Consider the following 17482-nt stretch of genomic DNA (forward strand, 5'->3'; position numbering starts at 1 on the left):
TGAATTCTTCCACATTCTACTCTCTGGCTAGAGATGATACAACAAATTCTCTCGACCCGGGTTTCTCAGCCTTGGCATGACTGGCACTTGGGGTTGGAGAGTCCTTTGTGGCTGCGATGCATCATGTCCTGTGTGTCGCAGGATGTTAAGTAGCATCCCTGGCCTCTACCCACTAGATACCAACGTGGCAAATGTGCTAAATGCCACCTGGAGGGCAACATGGCCGTCAGTTAAGAGCCACTGCCCCAGCCAATGAGTTGGCCTTATTAAATATAATTTATTCCATGATAAGCGCAAGCCACTATGACTGCCCAGGCCACCCGGGCCATACTGCCTTTCCCTAGTTCAGGGAAACATGTATGAGAATCCACTTTGAGTTGTTAAAACCCCCTGGGTTTGAGTCCCAACTGTCTCCCGCATGATGTTCTGACATTTCCCTATGCCTCTGGGAACCCACCAGGAGTTTCTTTGTGCAACTACCTCATATTCAAGGACAATGTTTGTTGTTGCTGTTTTGGGACTGAATTTCACTCCTGTTGTCCACGCTGGAGTGCAATGGCACGATCTTGGCTCACTGCAGCCTCCCCCTCCCAGGCTCAAGGGATTCTCCTGCCTTAGCCTCTCAACTAGCTGAGATTATAGGCGCATGCCACCATGCCTGGCTAATTTTTGGTTTTGTTTTGTTTTTTTGATAGAGACAGGGTTTCTCCATGTTGTCCAGACTGGTCTCAAACTCCTGAGCTTGAACCCGGGAGGTGGAGGTTGCAGTGAGCCGAGATCGCACCATTGCACTGCAGCCTAGGCAACAGAGTGAGACTCCGTCTCAAAAAAAAAAAAAAAAAAAAGACTAATGAAACAGTTTTATTTAAACAAATCTATCTACCTACCTATCTACCTACCTCCCTACTTACCTAACTACCCGTCTACCTACCTGTCTGTCTGTCTATCTATATCTGATCTATCTGCATATTTATATGCCTAAAATGGTATCTTCTGCAACTACTTAAACTGGAGACAAAAACATTTCAAATGTCAACTTACAAATGAGTGATGGGGCACTTCATTTTTCAAACTAAGTGATCTGCCTTCCTCTGCCTCTCAAAGTGCTGGGATTATAGGCATGAGATACCGCGTCTGGCTCAAGGACAATTTTAGAAAAGTAAATAATTTCTTTCTGATAAATACAGACACATAATCTTTAGAGTATCTTTCTTTCTACTGACTACTTTAAAAGTCAGAAGTACAACTATCTGAGCTCCTCATTCGTGATAATACACTGGCCTTGTGATTTCTTTTTAAGGAAATTACATCTTAAGTGTTCACGTTTTCATGCTCCCAAATTCATTCTTCATGTCCTGAAAACTTCGTACACCCTATCTGGTTTTTTTTGGTTTGTTTCCTTTTATGTTTTATTTTAGTTTTTGCCTTTTGCTATGTGAATCTTACAATAGCTTCTGATCTAAAAGAGTAACCTACAACAAGATTCCGAAATGCCTGATCAACAGCTGAAGACAGCAAAAAACACAGTTCTTCAAACTTTGTTTCACTGTACCCCCACAAGAATTTTGAAAAACAGCCAGGAACGGTGGCTCACTCAAGCCTGTAATCCCAGCATTTTGGAAGGCCAAGGTGGGCAAATCACAAGGTCAGGGGTTCAAGACCAGCCTGGCCAACATGGGGAAACCCCGTCTCTACTAAAAATACAAAAATTAGCCGGGTGTGGTGGCATGCACCTGTAATCCCAGCTACTTGGGAGGCTGAGGCAGTAGAATCACTTCAACCCGGGAAGCAGAGGTTGCAGTGAGCCGAGACCACGCCACTGCACTCCAGTCTGGGTAACAGAGCAAGCAAGACTCCATCTTGGGGAAAAAAAAAAAAAAAAAAGAATTCTGAAAAACTAAGTGCACCATCACTCATTTGTAAGCTGACATTTAAAATGTTTTTGTCTCCAGTTTAAGTAGTTGCAGAAGATACCATTTTAGGCATATAAATATGCAGATAGATCAGATATAGATAGACAGACAGACAGGTAGTTAGACGGGTAGTTAGGTAAGTCTTTTTTTTTTTTTTTTTTTTTGAGATGGAGTCTCACTCTGTTGCCTAGGCTGCAGTGCAATGGCACGATCTTGGCTCACTGCAACCTCCACCTCCCGGGTTCAAGCGATTCTCCTGCTTCAGCCTCCCGAGTAGCTGGGATTACAGGTGCCCACCACCACGCCTGGCTAATTTTTGTTTTTTGTCTTTTTTTAGTAGAGACAGGAATTCGCCATGTTGGCCAGGCTGGTCTTAAGCTCCTGACCTCAGGTGATCCACTCGTCTCAGCCTCCCAAAGTGATGGTATTACAGGTGTGAGCCACCAGCCCAGCCTATCTCATCAGTCTTTTAAGTGAATCCTGCAGGACCTAAATAGAGACCTAAATAATTCCCAATGATGGGAATTATTCCCATCATTATCCACTTAAAAACAGAATACATAAACAAGCCTATGCTTCTTTGTTTGATGCACTTTTGTTTTCATGTTACATTTTACACACACACACACACACACACACACACACACAAATGTACCATAAGCTAACTCTTTTTCAAAAGCCAAAAAATTTACATCATTGCTTTTTCTGCTTGACTTGTATTTCAGTTCTATTTCACCACAGAATATATCCTAAAGCAACTTATATTTATACTAGAAAATCTATTATTGATTTTTTTTTTTTTTTTTTTTTGAGATAGAGTCTCTCTATTGCCCAGGCTGGAGTGCAAGGGTGCAGTCTCGGCTCACTGCAACCTCCGCCTCCCCGGTTCAAGCAATTCTCCTGCCTCAGCTTCCCAAGTAGCTGGGATTAGAGGCATGCGCCACCATGCCCAGCTAATTTTGTATTTTTAGTAGAGATGGGGTTTCACTATGTTGGTCACACTGGTCTCAAACTTCTGACCTCAGGTGATCCACCCACCTCGGCTTCCCAAAGTGCTGGGATTACAGGCATGAGCCACCGCACCCAGCCATATTATTGATTTCTTTATCACACTTCCCTGCCATATAAATATCTGCATACATTTTAGATTAAAACCCTCAGTAAAATCAGCATAGAAGGGACATACCTTAAGGTAATAAAAGTCACCCAGGACAAACCCACAACCAACATTATACTGAAAGGAGAAAAGTTGAAAGCATTCCCCCTGAGAACTGAAACAAGACAAGGATGCCCACTTTCACCACTTCTATTCAACGTAGTACTAGAAGTCCCAGCCACAGCAATCAGACAAGAGAAAGAAAGAAAGGGCATCCAAATTGGTAAAGAGGAAGTCAAACATCACTGTTTGCCGACGATACAATCGTACACCTAGAAAACCCTGAAGACTCATCCAAAAAGCTTCTAGAACTGATACATAAATTCAGCAAAGTTTCCGGATACAAAATTAATGTATACATATCAGTAGCTCTGCTTTACACCAACAGCAATAAAGCTGAGAATCAAAGCAAAAACTCAACCCCTTTTACAATAGCTGCAAAATAATACTACTACTACTTAGGAATATACCTAACCAAGGAGGTGACAGACCTCTACAAGGACTGCCAAAAGAAGTTATAAATGACACAAACACATGGAAACACCTCCCATGCACACGGATGGGTAGAATCAATATTGTAAAAATGACCACATTGCCAAAAGCAATCTATAAATTCAATGCAATTCCCATCAAAATACCACCATCGTTCTTCACAGAACTAGAAAAAATCATCCTAAAATTCATATGGAACCAAAAAAAGAGCCCACATTGCCAAAGCAAGACTAAGCAAACAGAATAAATCTGGAGGCATCACACTACCCAACTTGAAACTATACTTTAAGACTACAGTCACCAAAACAGCATGGTACTGCTATAAAAAGGCATGTAGACCAATGGAACAGAATAGAGAACCCAGAAATAAAGGCAAATACTTACAGCCAACTGATCTTCTACAAAGCAAATAAAAACAGAAAGTGGAGAAAGGACATCCTATTCAACAAATGATGCTGGGATAATTGGAAAGCCACATATAGAAGAATGAAACTGGATCTTCATCTTTCACCTTATACAAAAATCAACTTAAGATGGATCAAAGACTTAAATGTAAGACTTGAAACCATAAAAATTCTGGAAGATAACATTGGAAAAACTCTTCTAGGCATTGACTTAGGCAAAGATTTCATGACCAAGAACCCAAAAGCAAATGCAACAAAAACAGTGATAAATAGATAAGACTTATAAACTAAAAAGCTTCTGTAGGCCAGGCACAGTGGCTCACGCCTGTGGTCCCAGCACCTTGGGAGGCTGAGGCAGGCAGATCATTTGAGGTCCAGAGTTCAAAACCAGACTGGCCAACATGGTGAAACTCCATCTCTACTGAAAATACTAAAATTAGCCAGGCATGGTGGTGAGCATCTATAATCCCAGCTACTTGGGAGGCTGATGCAGGAGAATCGTTTGAACCTTCGTGACAGAGAATGCAGTGAGCTGAGATCGCGCCACCACCCTCCAGCCTGGGTGACAGAGTGAGGCTCCATCTCAAAAAATAATAAAATAAATAAATAAATAATAAAAAGCTTCTTCACAGCAAAAGAAATAATCAGCAAACAGGCAACCCACAGAGTGTGAGAAACCCTCTGCAATCCATACATCTGACAAAGGACCAATACCCAGAATCTACAAGGAACTCAAACAAATCAGCAAGAAAAAAACAAACAATTCCATGAACAAGTGGGCTAAGGACATGAATGGACAATTCTCAAATGAAAATATACAAATAGCCAACAAACATAAGATAAAACGCTCAGCATCACTAATGATCAGGGAAACGCAAATCAAAACCACAATGCAACGCCACCTGACTCTTGCAAGAATGGCCATCATCAAAAAATCAAAAAATAATAGATGTCGGCATGGATGTGGTGAAAAGGGAACATTTTTACACGGCTAGTGGGAATATAAACTAACACAACCACTATGGAAAACAGTATGGAAGTTCCTTAAAGAACTAAAAATAGATCTACCATTGGATCCAGCAATCCCACTACTAGGTATCTACTCAGAGGAAAAGAAGTCATTATACGAAAAAGATACTTGCACACACGTGTTTAGAGCAACACAATTCACAACTGCAAAAATATGGAACCAGCCCAAAGGCCCACCAATCAAGGAGTGGATAAAGAAAATGTGAGATAGATAGATATATATATATATATATATGTATGTGTATATATATGTGTGTGTATATATATCTTATATACATGGCCCGATCTATATATATATATATCATGGACTACTACTCAGCCATAAAAAGGAATGAAATAATGGTATTCGCAGCAATCTGGATGGAATTGGAGACCATTATTCTACATGAAGTAACTCAGGAATGGAAAACCAAACATCGCATGTCTTCACTCATAAGCAGGAGCTAAGCTAGGCATAAGAATGATACAACGGACTTTGGGGACTGGTGGAAAGGGTCAGGGGGTGGGGGTGAGCAATAAAAGACTACCTATTAGGTACAGTGTACATTGCTTGGGTGCACAAAAATCTCAGAAATTACCACTAAAGAACTTATCCTTTTAACCAAACTTCACCTGTTTCCCCCAAAACCTACTGAAATTTAAAAAAAAAAAAAGGCACAAATAAATAAATATTTACATTTTAATTTAATTTTTTTAATTTTCCTCTGAGCCTAGGGCTCTAAATGCTTAAATAACAATTTCCTGGATGTAATAATGATAACTATTAGTGATAGGAAACAGATTCATAAGAATAAATATATAATAAACCATTTTATAATTATTAAACATTACAAAGCAAAATGTTATTTGAAATGTATATGTTAGTGAATGGGGCTTTATTCTTGTTTTTTCAATTCATTCATCTATATGAGGATAGTTATTAAGTAGTCATTACTAGAATAAGAGAGTTCATCAATTTTATTTTTATTTTTATTTGGTTTTTTGCTTTTTTGTTTTTTCTTTTTCATAACATAAGCAAAGAGAAAATGTGTTCATATAAATGAGAGGATAGGGGAAAAAAAGAGATATTGTGTTATAATACTGGCATTCTGTTCTTTGTACTCTTTTCAAGTTTCAGGCCCAAAATCCCAGGGTAGTCCATAATGGAAAATTATTTTCAAGGACCCCTCTGCAGACAATCTGATTAGCTCCACCTTCAAAGGACAGGACAGCATCAGAACTGCTAAAGGAATTGTGGGCCAGGCATGGTGGCTCACACCTGTAATCCCAGCACTTTGGGAGGCTGAGTCAGGTAGACCACCTAAGGTCAGGAGTTCAAGACCAGCCTGGCCAACATGGCAAAACCCCATCTCTACTAAAAATACAAAAAAAATTAGCCAGGCGCAGTGGCGCACACCTGTAATCCCAGTTACTTGGGAGCCTGCAGCAGAAGAATTGCTTGAACTTGAGAGGCGGAGGTTGCAGTGAGCCAAGATCCAGCCACTGTACTCCAGCCTGGACAACAGAGGGAGACGCCACCTCAAAAACAAACAAAAAAAAAATGGACTTGTTCCCAGTGATTAGAGATAGGGCCCTTCACTTTCTCCACGCCAGCACCAACATTCCAAGGGGACCTCCATGTCTGCCTGAAGACCATGCCACCCAGAGACAAGGTCACAAGGCAAGAGCATCTTTCTTGTGTAAGGTGGAAAAGGGAAGCTGTGCCAAGGAAGGAAGGAAAGGAGGGCTGGCTTCCCCGGCATTCTCAGGCACAGCAGTTATAGGGAAGAGAACACAAGGAAGCTGAGGACCTAGAAACTAATTTTCTCAACACTCTCTGTGCATCTGTGTATGGCTCGGAAAGGATGGTGTTTTTGACAGAACAATGGCTCCAGTCTAACAGCTACTGACTCAGATGGCCTCTGGCAGGCTCCACCTCCAGGCTAGTTTTTCCAGATCGCAGGGCTATAAAAACTGAGGAAAGAAACCAAACCCTGATCAACTAAAAGGGAAACCCACATATTACATGCCTTTTGATATGGGTGATACATCTGCAATACACAGCACCATGACATCTTCATGCCTTAAAAATGGAATCTGAACTAATCAAGACTCCAGGTCTAACTCCCAGCTTACAGGAAATACAGGGGACTGAGGAACAAGTTAGACAGCACCACAAGGAAGTAATCAGCCAACATTCTAGAGACAAATGACCCAGTTTCTCCAACAAATTACTAGCATGGAAAAAAAAAAAAAAAAAACGAACTGTTAAAAAATTAAAGAGACTTAAAAGATATAACAAACAAATACAATATAAAAACCTGGTTTGGACCCCAATTATAACAAAACAATATTAGATGACACTTTTAGAAAGATGGAGAAAATCTGAATATGGACTGGATGCTAGCTCACAAAAAGGAATTATTAATTTGGTAGGCATAATGGCCATGTGATTATGTTTATTTTTAAAAAGTCATTCAGTTAGACATGTGTGTTGAATTTACAGGTGGAATTACATGATGTCTGGAATTTGCTTTTACAAAATATTCTAACCTCCCAAGAAGGTTGGGGGAGGACAGGTGAATTGAGATTAGCAAAATGTCAATAATGATTGCAGTTGGAAGATGGGTATCAGGGATGCATCACAGGCTTCTATCCACAATTTTTACATATTTATTAACAATATCTATAATATCCTGGGTTCCATAACTCAAACCTGTAATCCCAACACTTTTGGAGCCCTAGGCAGGTGGATCACTTGAGCCCAGGAGTTCAAGACCAGCCTGGGCAACGTGGTGAAACCCTATCTCTACAAAAACTCAAAAACTCAGCCAGGCATGGTGGCACATGCCTGCGGTCCCAGCTACTCGGGAGGCTGAGTTGGGAGGATCACCTGAGCCCAGAGTGGTTGAAGCTGCAGTGAACCATGATTGTGCCACTGTACTATAGCCTGGGTGACAGGGTAAAACTGTCTCAAAAAAAAAAAAAAGCCTATAAAAAAGATCCTTCAAGGGAGAAGGGGAGGAAAAACGTATATTTAGTTAGAGCCAACTATGTATTAGTCTAGGCCTGTGCTAGGCCCTTACCAAATATGATCTTGTTTTCCTAGTCCTGAGGCAGCTGTCAAATAAACCTCATTTGCTGTCTAAAGAGAAACGGGCATTTGATAAGCTGGGAGATAAATATGGCAGGTGATTAGAGGGAGGCGTTAGTGCCTGAGGAACACAGAGATGCATCTAGGTCACAAGGGGAGGGACTGAAGACAACCCTTGGCAGACAAATGTCAGAATCAGTATGCCTCAATTTCCATTTCTCCTACTACATGCTACTTACCCCTGCAGCAAAGCCAAGACTTCCATCTAAGATCCGCCTCTGAAAATCAAAACAAGATGTTTCAGTTTCCAAGAGTCAATAAGATGATGTTTCCTGGGACAAGAAGAAACCATAAGGCCCAAAAGAGCCACACAAATAAAGACTGGCCCACTCCTGAGCTCGTGAGCTCCTGAGTTTATACAATGGGCCAAGAACCAGGGGGAAAGCTTTTGGTTAACTTTCCATCCACCCCATAGCCAATCAGAAGTGTTCTTTCAAGTGGTGCTTGGCTTGCCTTGGCCCTTGTGTTGTCTCTTACTCAGCTTTCCCTGTGAATTACGTTTGTAAACCTTTAGTAAGTAGCCAGTATAAACCTTTAGTAAGTAGTCGTCATACAAGGGTTGGTGACGAGCAGAAGAGCAGGTGAAACAATCAAAACCCTCACACAGGCCGGGCACAGTGTTCACGCCTGTAATCCCAGCACTTTGGGAGGCTGAGGCAGGCAGATCACCTGAGGTCAGGAGTTCAAGACCAGCCTGGTCAACATGATGAAACCCCGCCTCTACTAAAAATACAAAAACTTAGGCTGAGCGCAGGGGTTCACGCCTATAATCCCAGCACTTTGCGAGGCCGAGGCAGGCAGATCACCTGAGGTCAGGAGTTCAAGACCAGCCTGACCAACATGATGAAACCCTGTCTCTACTAAAACTACAAATATTAGGCTAGGCGCAAGAGTTCGTGCCTATAATCCCAGCACTTTGCGAGGCCAAAGCAGACAGATCACCTGAGGTCAGGAGTCTGAGACCAGTGTGGCCAACATGGTGAAACTCCATCTCTATTAAAAATACAAAAATTAGGCATGGTAATGCGTGCCCGTAATCCCAGCTACTTGGGAGGCTGAGGCAGGAGAATCGCTTGAACTCGGGAGGCAGATGTTTCAGTGAGCCAAAATCATGCCACTGCACTCTAGCCTAGGCAACAAGAGCAAAACTCCATCTCAAAAAAAAAAAAAAAACCGTCACACAATGGGGTGCAAACGGGTACCACCATTTTGGCAAACTATTTGGCAGCACGAATGAGAGGTGAACACTATGCATGCCACTCCTGAGTAATTCCGTAACAGGAATGCACTTGTATTCAACAAACCCATGAAGAAAAATGTTCGGCAGTGCTATTTGTAAGAGCTCAAAACTAGAAACTACCCAAATTCTCACCAACAGTAGGATGGATTATGTTAATTAGGATATATTCATACAACAGGTACCATATGGCAATGGGAACACACACACATACTACAGTTATATATATACATATATCTTACAAACACAGGGACATTAAAGAAACTGGAAAACAAGTAGGGTAAAATCAGCCAGATGCAGTACATACTATATGATAACTCCATCTAAATAAAGCACAGAAACAGGGAAAATAGGCCGGGCGCGGTGGCTCAAGCCTGTAATCCCAGCACTTTGGGAGGCCGAGACGGGTGGATCACAAGGTCAGGAGATCGAGACCATCCTGGCTAACACGGTGAAACCCCGTCTCTACTAAAAAATACAAAAAAACTAGCCGGGCGAGGTGGCGGGTGCCTGTAGTCCCAGCTATTGGGAGGCTGAGGCAGGAGAATGGCGTGAACCCGGGAGGCGGAGCTTGCAGTGAGCTGAGATCCGGCCACTACACTCCAGCCTGGGCAACAGAGCGAGACTCCGTCTCAAAAAAAGAAAAAAGAAACAGGGAAAATATCCGTGCTGCTAGAGATCAGAAAGGAGATGATCCTTGGAGTAGAGGTTGGGGATGGTAGGATCGGAAAGGAGACTGAAGGCTCCTGATTGCAAGGGGCTGTGAGGTGAGGAGCTGGTACTGTTTTGTTTCTTGATCTGGGCTCTAGTTTCACGAGCATTTGTGGAAAGTCATCAAACTGCACACTTATATTAGGTTGGTGCAAACCGAATAAATGTACCAGCCTAATAAAATGTGCATTTTTCCAAATGCATCATATTTCAATAAAGGTTTTTTTTTTGCTATCTAGCCATAGATGAATGGATAGACAAAATATGGTATGTACATACAATGGAATAGTCTTCAGCCTTAAAAACGAAAGAAATTCTGGCACATGCTATAACATGGATGAGCTCTAAGGACATTCTTTGAAGTGAAAGAAGCCGTGTGGTCTACAGAACTTTTCACCTTACAAAACTGAAACCCCGTCTCTACTAAAAATACAAAAATTAGCTGGGCGTGGTGCCACACACCTGTAGGCACAGCTACTTGGAAGGCTGAGGTGGGAGGCTCACTTGAACCCAGGAGGCGGAGGCTGCAGTGAGCTGAGATCATGCCACTGAACTCCAGCCAGGGCGACAGGGCAAGACTATGACTCAAAAAAAAAAGAAAAAAAACAGCCTGGACAGATAGGGTTACCAGTGAAACCCCGTCTTTACTAAAACTACAAAAAAATTAGCAGGACATGGTGGTACATGCCTGTAATCCCAGCTACTCAGGAGGCTGAGGCAGGAGAATCACTTGAACCTGGAAGGCAGAGACCAAGTGAACCAAAATCACACCACTGTACTCCAGACTGGGAGACAGAGCAAGACTCTGTCAAAAAATAAAATAGGCCAGGCGCAGCGGCTCACGCCTGTAATCCCAGCACTTTGGGAGGCCGAGGCAGGCAGATCACCAGGTCAGGAGATCGAGACCATCCTGGCTAACACAGTGAAACCCTGTCTCTACTAAAAAATACAAAAAATTAGCCAGGCGTGGTGGCGGGCGCCTGTAGTCCCAGCTACACAGGAGGCTGAGGCAGGAGAATGGTGTGAATCCGGGAGGCAGAGCTTGCAGTGAGCCAAGATGGCGCCACTGCACTCCAGCCTGGGCGACAGAGCGAGACTCCATCTCAAAAAAAATAAAATAAAAATAAAATAAAATAACCCTGAAACTCTGTACTCATTCAATAATAACTTATTCCTGCCCTCCCCCGCAGCCCCTAGCAATCACCATTCTACAATGTGTCTCTATGCATTTGACTCATCTTGGCATCTTATATACCTAGGTTCTAGATAACCTGTGTTTTTGGATTGTGTGTTTTCTGATTTCCAATCTCCAACCCATCAGCTCCTGGGGCCGATGCGGTGCGGCAAGGGAGGTGGGGATTTTATTGTCCAAATCAAGGCCTGCTGTACTGGTCTCTAACACAAGAGCACCTGACTTGCGAACTTCCTGAAGGTGTGTTCATTTCCAAATCTCCCTCACAACATGTTGAATTAGATCTTAAGTCACTTATTCATTTGCCATTCCTACAATGTTTCAGGCTACCCAGGTGAACGATGCAGGCATTGTGCATTCATCAAGATACCCATGGATGGCTCCAGGGCTACCGGACTGAGGGTGATCTGGGCTGGGGAAAAGAATGCAATTTCAGGCATATGAGGTGAGTGTGGGTTGTGCAGAGGTGTGGGGAGGGTATATGGATATGTGTGCAAGTATGGGTGTGTGGGACTATAGGTAAAGTGTGTAGAAGGGGTGTAAGGATGGGGATGTGGGAGGAGGGAGAGATGTGGGGGATATAGGCATGCATAGGTTGTGGGGGCACTGGGGCTTGTGAGTGGGATACAGGGAAGATGTAGGGGAGAGGGGTAAGGGTCTGTAGGGGGCCTGGGTGGTGGGGGGAGCGGCTATATTCATCCCAAGAGGAAATGAAACCTGGACATGGGTTAAAAGAGAAAGGGAACAGATGCCCCTTCTTCTCACAAGGTCTTTCCAACCATCCCACCCAACTCAAGGCCACAGGGGAGGACAGTTATACCTGAAATCTAATGTTCTTCTTTGGTCATGCATAGTACCACTTGCTCCAGGCCTGCAAGAAATTACATGGCAGGCCAGGCACTGTGGCTCACGCCTGTAATCCCAGCACTTTGGGAGGCCGAGGTGGGCAGATCATCTGAGGTCAGGAGTTTGAGACCAGTGGTGAAATCCCACCTCTACTAAAAATACAAAAATTAGCCGGACGTGGTGGCGCATGCCTGTAATCCCAGCTACTCGGGAGGCTGAGGCAGGAGAATCACTTGAACCCGGGAGGCGGAGGTTACAGAGAGCTGAGATCCTGCCACTGCACTCCAGGCTGGGCAACAGAGCAAGATCCTGTCTCAAAAAAAAAAAAAAAAAGAAAAAGAAAAAAGAAATTACATGGCAGGTAGAAATGAGGCAGCGGGCTAACAAAGCCTCAGTAACTGGGCTTTTCTCACTTCCCATTCCCTTCAACTCAGGCTGTCAAGGGTCAGGAGGGGAGATGATGGTGCATGAAGGTGTCTACAGCAAGCAGCCATCTGTTCTCCCGGCCTGGCAGGCAGAAGGCGAGAAAATAAGAAGACAGCGAATAAACCCCAGCACACAATGCCTGGGGGTGTGGCCAGGGGCATTGAAAAAGTCTACAAACCTGCTGGGATGGTGCCCCTTTACCAAGGGGCTCCCCACCAACATTCAGAACCGAAGCAAGGCAACTCACCTGTCCACTAGAGAATACGAACACGAGAGCTGCCCCAGCTGCCGTCATCCCCCAGGTGAAGAAGGTCCCCAGCAAGGCCTGGAACACAGAGCTGTGGCCTTGGAGCATGCTGGATACAGCTGTGCAAGAGGAGCGAGAGCGTCAGCCGCCGGTGGTCCCTTTCAGTGACAGGTGCACATTCTGATATGTCCTAACCCCCTGTGTGGGAGCTGGCCTCCCTCTGGCTTGACAGTATGCACCCTTACACCACACCATCCCAGTGTCCCTCAGCCACCCAGCACACAGGTCAGGCTTCTCTATCCAGGTCCCTCAGGAATTGGAAATCGTCTTAATCTGAAAGAAGGCATGGGGAGACACCGGAGAGATGCCAGGGGAACCCATAAAAAGGCTGCAACATTGAGAGGTAGTTTCAAAAAGAAGCACAAAGAATGTGGTTTGTTCCAGAGGAAGGGGGCATAGGAGGGTCTGATGCAGCCTCCCCCACACAATCTGCCTCTTCTGCCATCTCTTGCCCACCATCTGCGCCCAGCCTCCTCCAAAGACAGGTGACTAGTGCAGGTGATGTCAACACGCTTCCAATCTAAATCCCCGTCATACCTGCAATGGTGCACCTGCCCAGCCAAAGGGTAAACTCCACCAACCAACCTTTGATTCTCCCCACCCCCAACTCTCCAATCCCATTCTCCATCATGCCTGCATGAGCACCAAACTCCAGCTCAACTGGATTATTTACGGCACTTTCCACAAGCCCCAGACAATCCTGCCTCCGAGTGCCTGTTCATTCAGTTCCCTCCTGGAATACCTTCCTTGCACATTTCCAGCCATCCGAACCCGGAGCATCCTCTGCAGCCCACCTAATGCCCAACTTCACAACGAAGGCTCTTCTGGCCTTCCCCAGCCCTGTCCCAGCATGCAGCTTTGGTCCTTTCTCAGCGTGGCTTTGCCTCCATCTTTTACAGCTTGAGGACGGGGATGGTGCTTTTACATATTTGGCCACCCTGCAAAATAGGGCTTTGTAACCCCTGAAAACTATGTGCTGGATGGAAAAGGGCCAGCTTACCTGCACAGGACAGTCAGCAAGGACAAGCAAACGGACCCAGGAATGGAATGTCCCCTGGTCAACTCAGCACCCTGCTGCTAAAGCTGGTTACACCACCGCCCACCAAGGAAGGAAGGGAAGTACCATTCCCTCTCATTTCAGTCCAGAGAACCTCCTCCAGACTTCAACATACTTAAAATTCTGGATCTGAGATGACAATCAGATCTCTCCCTGTGGAAAGTTACAAGGCAGAGAAACCTATTTGTTGAAAAGCCCTGTGTTCCGGTACACAAACGCTGGGCTCAGGGCCTCATCTCAAAGCCTCATTCATCTCCCTGATGGTCGGCCAGCACCCAGAGGGCTGGCTGGACACGACCACAGTGGGCTCAGCCCTGCCAGTCCCCAGTGCTCTGTGAGGAGCCGGCAGCCCTGAACCTGCAGATCAAGAGCTGAAGATGCTGCCTCGACTGACCCTGGAAGGAAACCACGGCAGAGTGTGGATGGAGCCCTTATGCCAAGCGGCTCAGCAACACACCCAGGCTCAAACCTAGGAAGGGCTATGGGTCCAGGTGAGCCCAGGTGAGCCCTGGCTCAGCCCCTGTGCCAGAAACCCTGAGATAAATAGCAGATATGGAATCAGACTCTAATTCCCATACTGTAAACGAACTGCACCAATTGTGAAAACTGTGAGCACGCTAATTAAAGAAAAAAAAATCCTTTTTAAAAAACTACCCTTTACATCCGTCATCTTGCTCAGCCACCCTAAAAAGAGGGGTTAGTCTTTGTTTTTAAACCAAGCCATCTGGACCATTACACCAATCATCTATTCTGAGTTGCTGTGGATAAAATTTCAAACAGCATTTACAAAGAACAGCACAAAGTGATCATCCTCTCAGTACTTATCATCCAAGACAGGGCATAACAAAAACACCTTTCTTTCCTGTGTTTGAATGTGCCTCTTGACAGCTACAGAAGAGAGCAAACAATTTACATTTGCCAACAGGCCAAAGTCAACGTGGATCTTGCGGGCTGGTGAACAGAACAGAGGGAGCTCATGGGTGTTCCTGGCGGTTACTGGGATAGGGAAACACTCGTCTAAGCCTGTCCCCATGTACACCTGAGCACCCTGCTGAGTAAGAAAAAGGGACACAGAAGGGAGACCAAGTCCACCATGCTTTCCATCCCAATAGGAGCAGCATTGATCATGAGCAATGCAAGCCCAGTGCCCCTCGGAGAAGTGTCTTCTCTATTAGCTGTTTTAAATCCTTGCTACTCCAAAGGTGGTCAGAGAACCAGCAGCGCTGGTCTGGGTTGGGAGCTAGTTAGGAACGCAGAAACTCAGGTCCCACCCAAGAGTTTCTGAATCAGGGTCTGCATTTTGTGGAACTCCATGGGGGATTCTTATGCACATTAAACTGTGGAAAGCAAAAGATTAAAACTGGTAAAACTTGGCCAGGCACAGTGGCTCACGCCTGTAATCCCAGCACCTTGGGAGGCCAAGGCAGGCAGATCACCTGAGGTCAGGAGTTTGAGACCAGCCTGGCCAACATGGTGAAACCCCATCTCTACTAAAAACACAAAAATTAATCGGGCATGGTGGCAGGTGCCTGTAGTCCCAGCTACTCAGGAGGCTGAGGCAGGAGAATTGCTTCAACCCAGGAGGCAGAGGTTGCAGTGAGCCGAGATCGCACCACTGCACTACAGCCCAGGTGACAGAGCAAGGCTCTGTCTCAAAAAAATAAAAAATAAATAAATAAATAAATCTGGTAAAACTTCTACAATACCAAGAGCTTAGAAAATGAGTTCTCCTGCCCCATGTGGGATTGACAAGACCAAAGCAGAGTCCCAAAAGAACAGAAGAGTTTTCTGCAGAGTCTCAAGAGAAGAAAAGTTTCTGGCAGAGTCCCAAGAGAACAAAAAGTCTTCTCTAACCGGCAGACCAGTAACGACTTTAGGGCACAGCATCTCCAGCACAGCTTACACAACGGGGCTCAGACTTCCTCACGATGGGGATATTAATTCCATCAACCTTGATTCGTTAGCGGCAGGGAGAATCACTCTCTGCTCGTTCCAACTTTTAAAATGCCAACAGCCTGTACATTTGTACACATCGGCCACAGCAGCACGTGGGCATTTCCGGTTGATTGATACCGGTTTGTTTTATTTATTTCCTTTCTCCACCTTTTAAACTTGTTGTTTCGCTTCCAAGAGTCAGTTCAAGAGGCTGGTGAAGTTGCAGAAGTGGGAACAGCACTAGGGCTGCTGGGCCTTAGTGGAGCTGCATACACATGCCCTAACTCCACGAGGGGGAATCCAGCAGAAGGATTCAGGTCTGGGTGGAGAGGACTGTGGAAAAGTTCTCTAATGCCTCGCTACTCAAAGCGTGGTCCGCGGAACACCCAACCTGGGAATAGGTTAGAAATGCACACAGTCACGCCCCACCCAGACCTGCTGCAAGTTAACCAGATTCCCAGTCATGTTCAAGAGGTCCAGCTAACTGCCAGAGCAAGTGGGAGGGGCCTGGGAGCAGCTGGAATTGTAGCTGCCTCTGCTCCCAGGAATCCCGGGTCCCGCCACACACCCCTAGGAAGCGATGAACGAAGAGGCTCTTGGGTGAGGACTGTAAAAGGCAGGCATGTCATTGCCTTCCAGATCACCCTGGAGAGGGACATAGCGGGGGTCCGGGGACTTCCTTCCCGCCCCCCACCCCCACCCTCCCACCCCGCCCCGCCACCTGCCAAAGCCTCCAAACCCCTCCTCTCTCCAGACGCACCCCCTTCCAAGCGCCAGGTGGCTGCCCTTCCAAGTCCCACACACTTGTCCTAATGGCACCCGACCCCGGGCCTCAAGCCCAACCAAAGGCACCGAAGGAGAGAAAGGCCAACTCACTAGGGTGCCCTCTCCAGCCCCCACTGCACTTCCATCAGCCCCCGCTGCCGCTCGCTCGCCGGCTCCACTCCCGCAGTCACTTCCTGCTTCCCTCCCGCACACGTGGCCCTCCCGCCTCCGGGCCCCGCCCCCTCGGCCGCAACTGGCAACTCCCGCCTGAAGAATAGATTCTCTGGTTCACAGCCGTCTGCAGGCTCAGGAACAGATCTGGGCGGGCAGAACAGAGTCCTGAGGCCGAGCGCCCAGCAGTCTGCGAGGGACTGCAGCCCTAGGGGAAGCTACAAACACCCAAGGAAAGAGCCCTTTGTAACACCCCTAATGTTACTTACGCTTTTATACCTTTGGCAGCCAGGTGGATGCCACTGGGTGCGCAGCAGAGCAGGATGTGCTGTGTGTGTGTGGCGGGGGAGGCTGGGGGCAGGTAATGTGATGGCATCGGCATCATTCTCCAGTCAATGAGCCTCAAAAGATTCACTGGAGGGAGTCAAATACAGAATGCCAGCACTCCCAGAGGCTCTGGTTCCGTCATTCTGGGTGGGACTGGCATTTTAGGATGTTTTTGTTTTTGCTTTTGTTTTTTTGAGATGGAGTCTTGCTCTTTTGCCCAGGCTGGAGTGCAGTGACCCAGTCTCGGGTCACTGCAGCCTCTGCCTCCTATGTTCAAGCTATTCTCCTGCTTCAGCCTCCCGAATAGCTGGGACCACAGGTGCATGCTGCCAAGCCCCACTAATTTTTTTTTTTTTTAGTAGAGACAGGGTTTCACCACGT

General features: G+C 45.8%; 1 protein-coding gene across 4 annotated transcripts in view; it reads right to left on the minus strand.

Moving 5' to 3' along the window:
• Positions 1 to 16818, minus strand: part of SLC39A11 (solute carrier family 39 member 11) — a 459264-nt gene extending 442446 nt beyond the window's left edge. For 2 of the 4 annotated variants that reach the window (XM_025362604.1, XM_025362601.1), the window contains exons 1-3: positions 16715 to 16818; positions 12787 to 12905; positions 8307 to 8345 (exon numbers count right to left, since the gene is read on the minus strand). In XM_025362604.1, coding sequence (XP_025218389.1) covers positions 8307 to 8345; positions 12787 to 12894 — 147 coding nt within the window. In that variant the 5' untranslated portion in view covers positions 12895 to 12905; positions 16715 to 16818. Of the gene's footprint in view, positions 1 to 8306; positions 8346 to 12786; positions 12906 to 16598 lie in introns of all 4 variants that reach the window. The other 2 variants (XM_025362605.1, XM_025362603.1) reach the window with 1 other exon arrangement.
• Positions 16819 to 17482: the final 664 nt, after the last annotated feature.

This window comes from Theropithecus gelada, chromosome 16 (genome assembly GCF_003255815.1).
Source record: "Theropithecus gelada isolate Dixy chromosome 16, Tgel_1.0, whole genome shotgun sequence".
In the NCBI taxonomy this organism is placed as follows: Eukaryota; Metazoa; Chordata; class Mammalia; order Primates; family Cercopithecidae; genus Theropithecus; species Theropithecus gelada.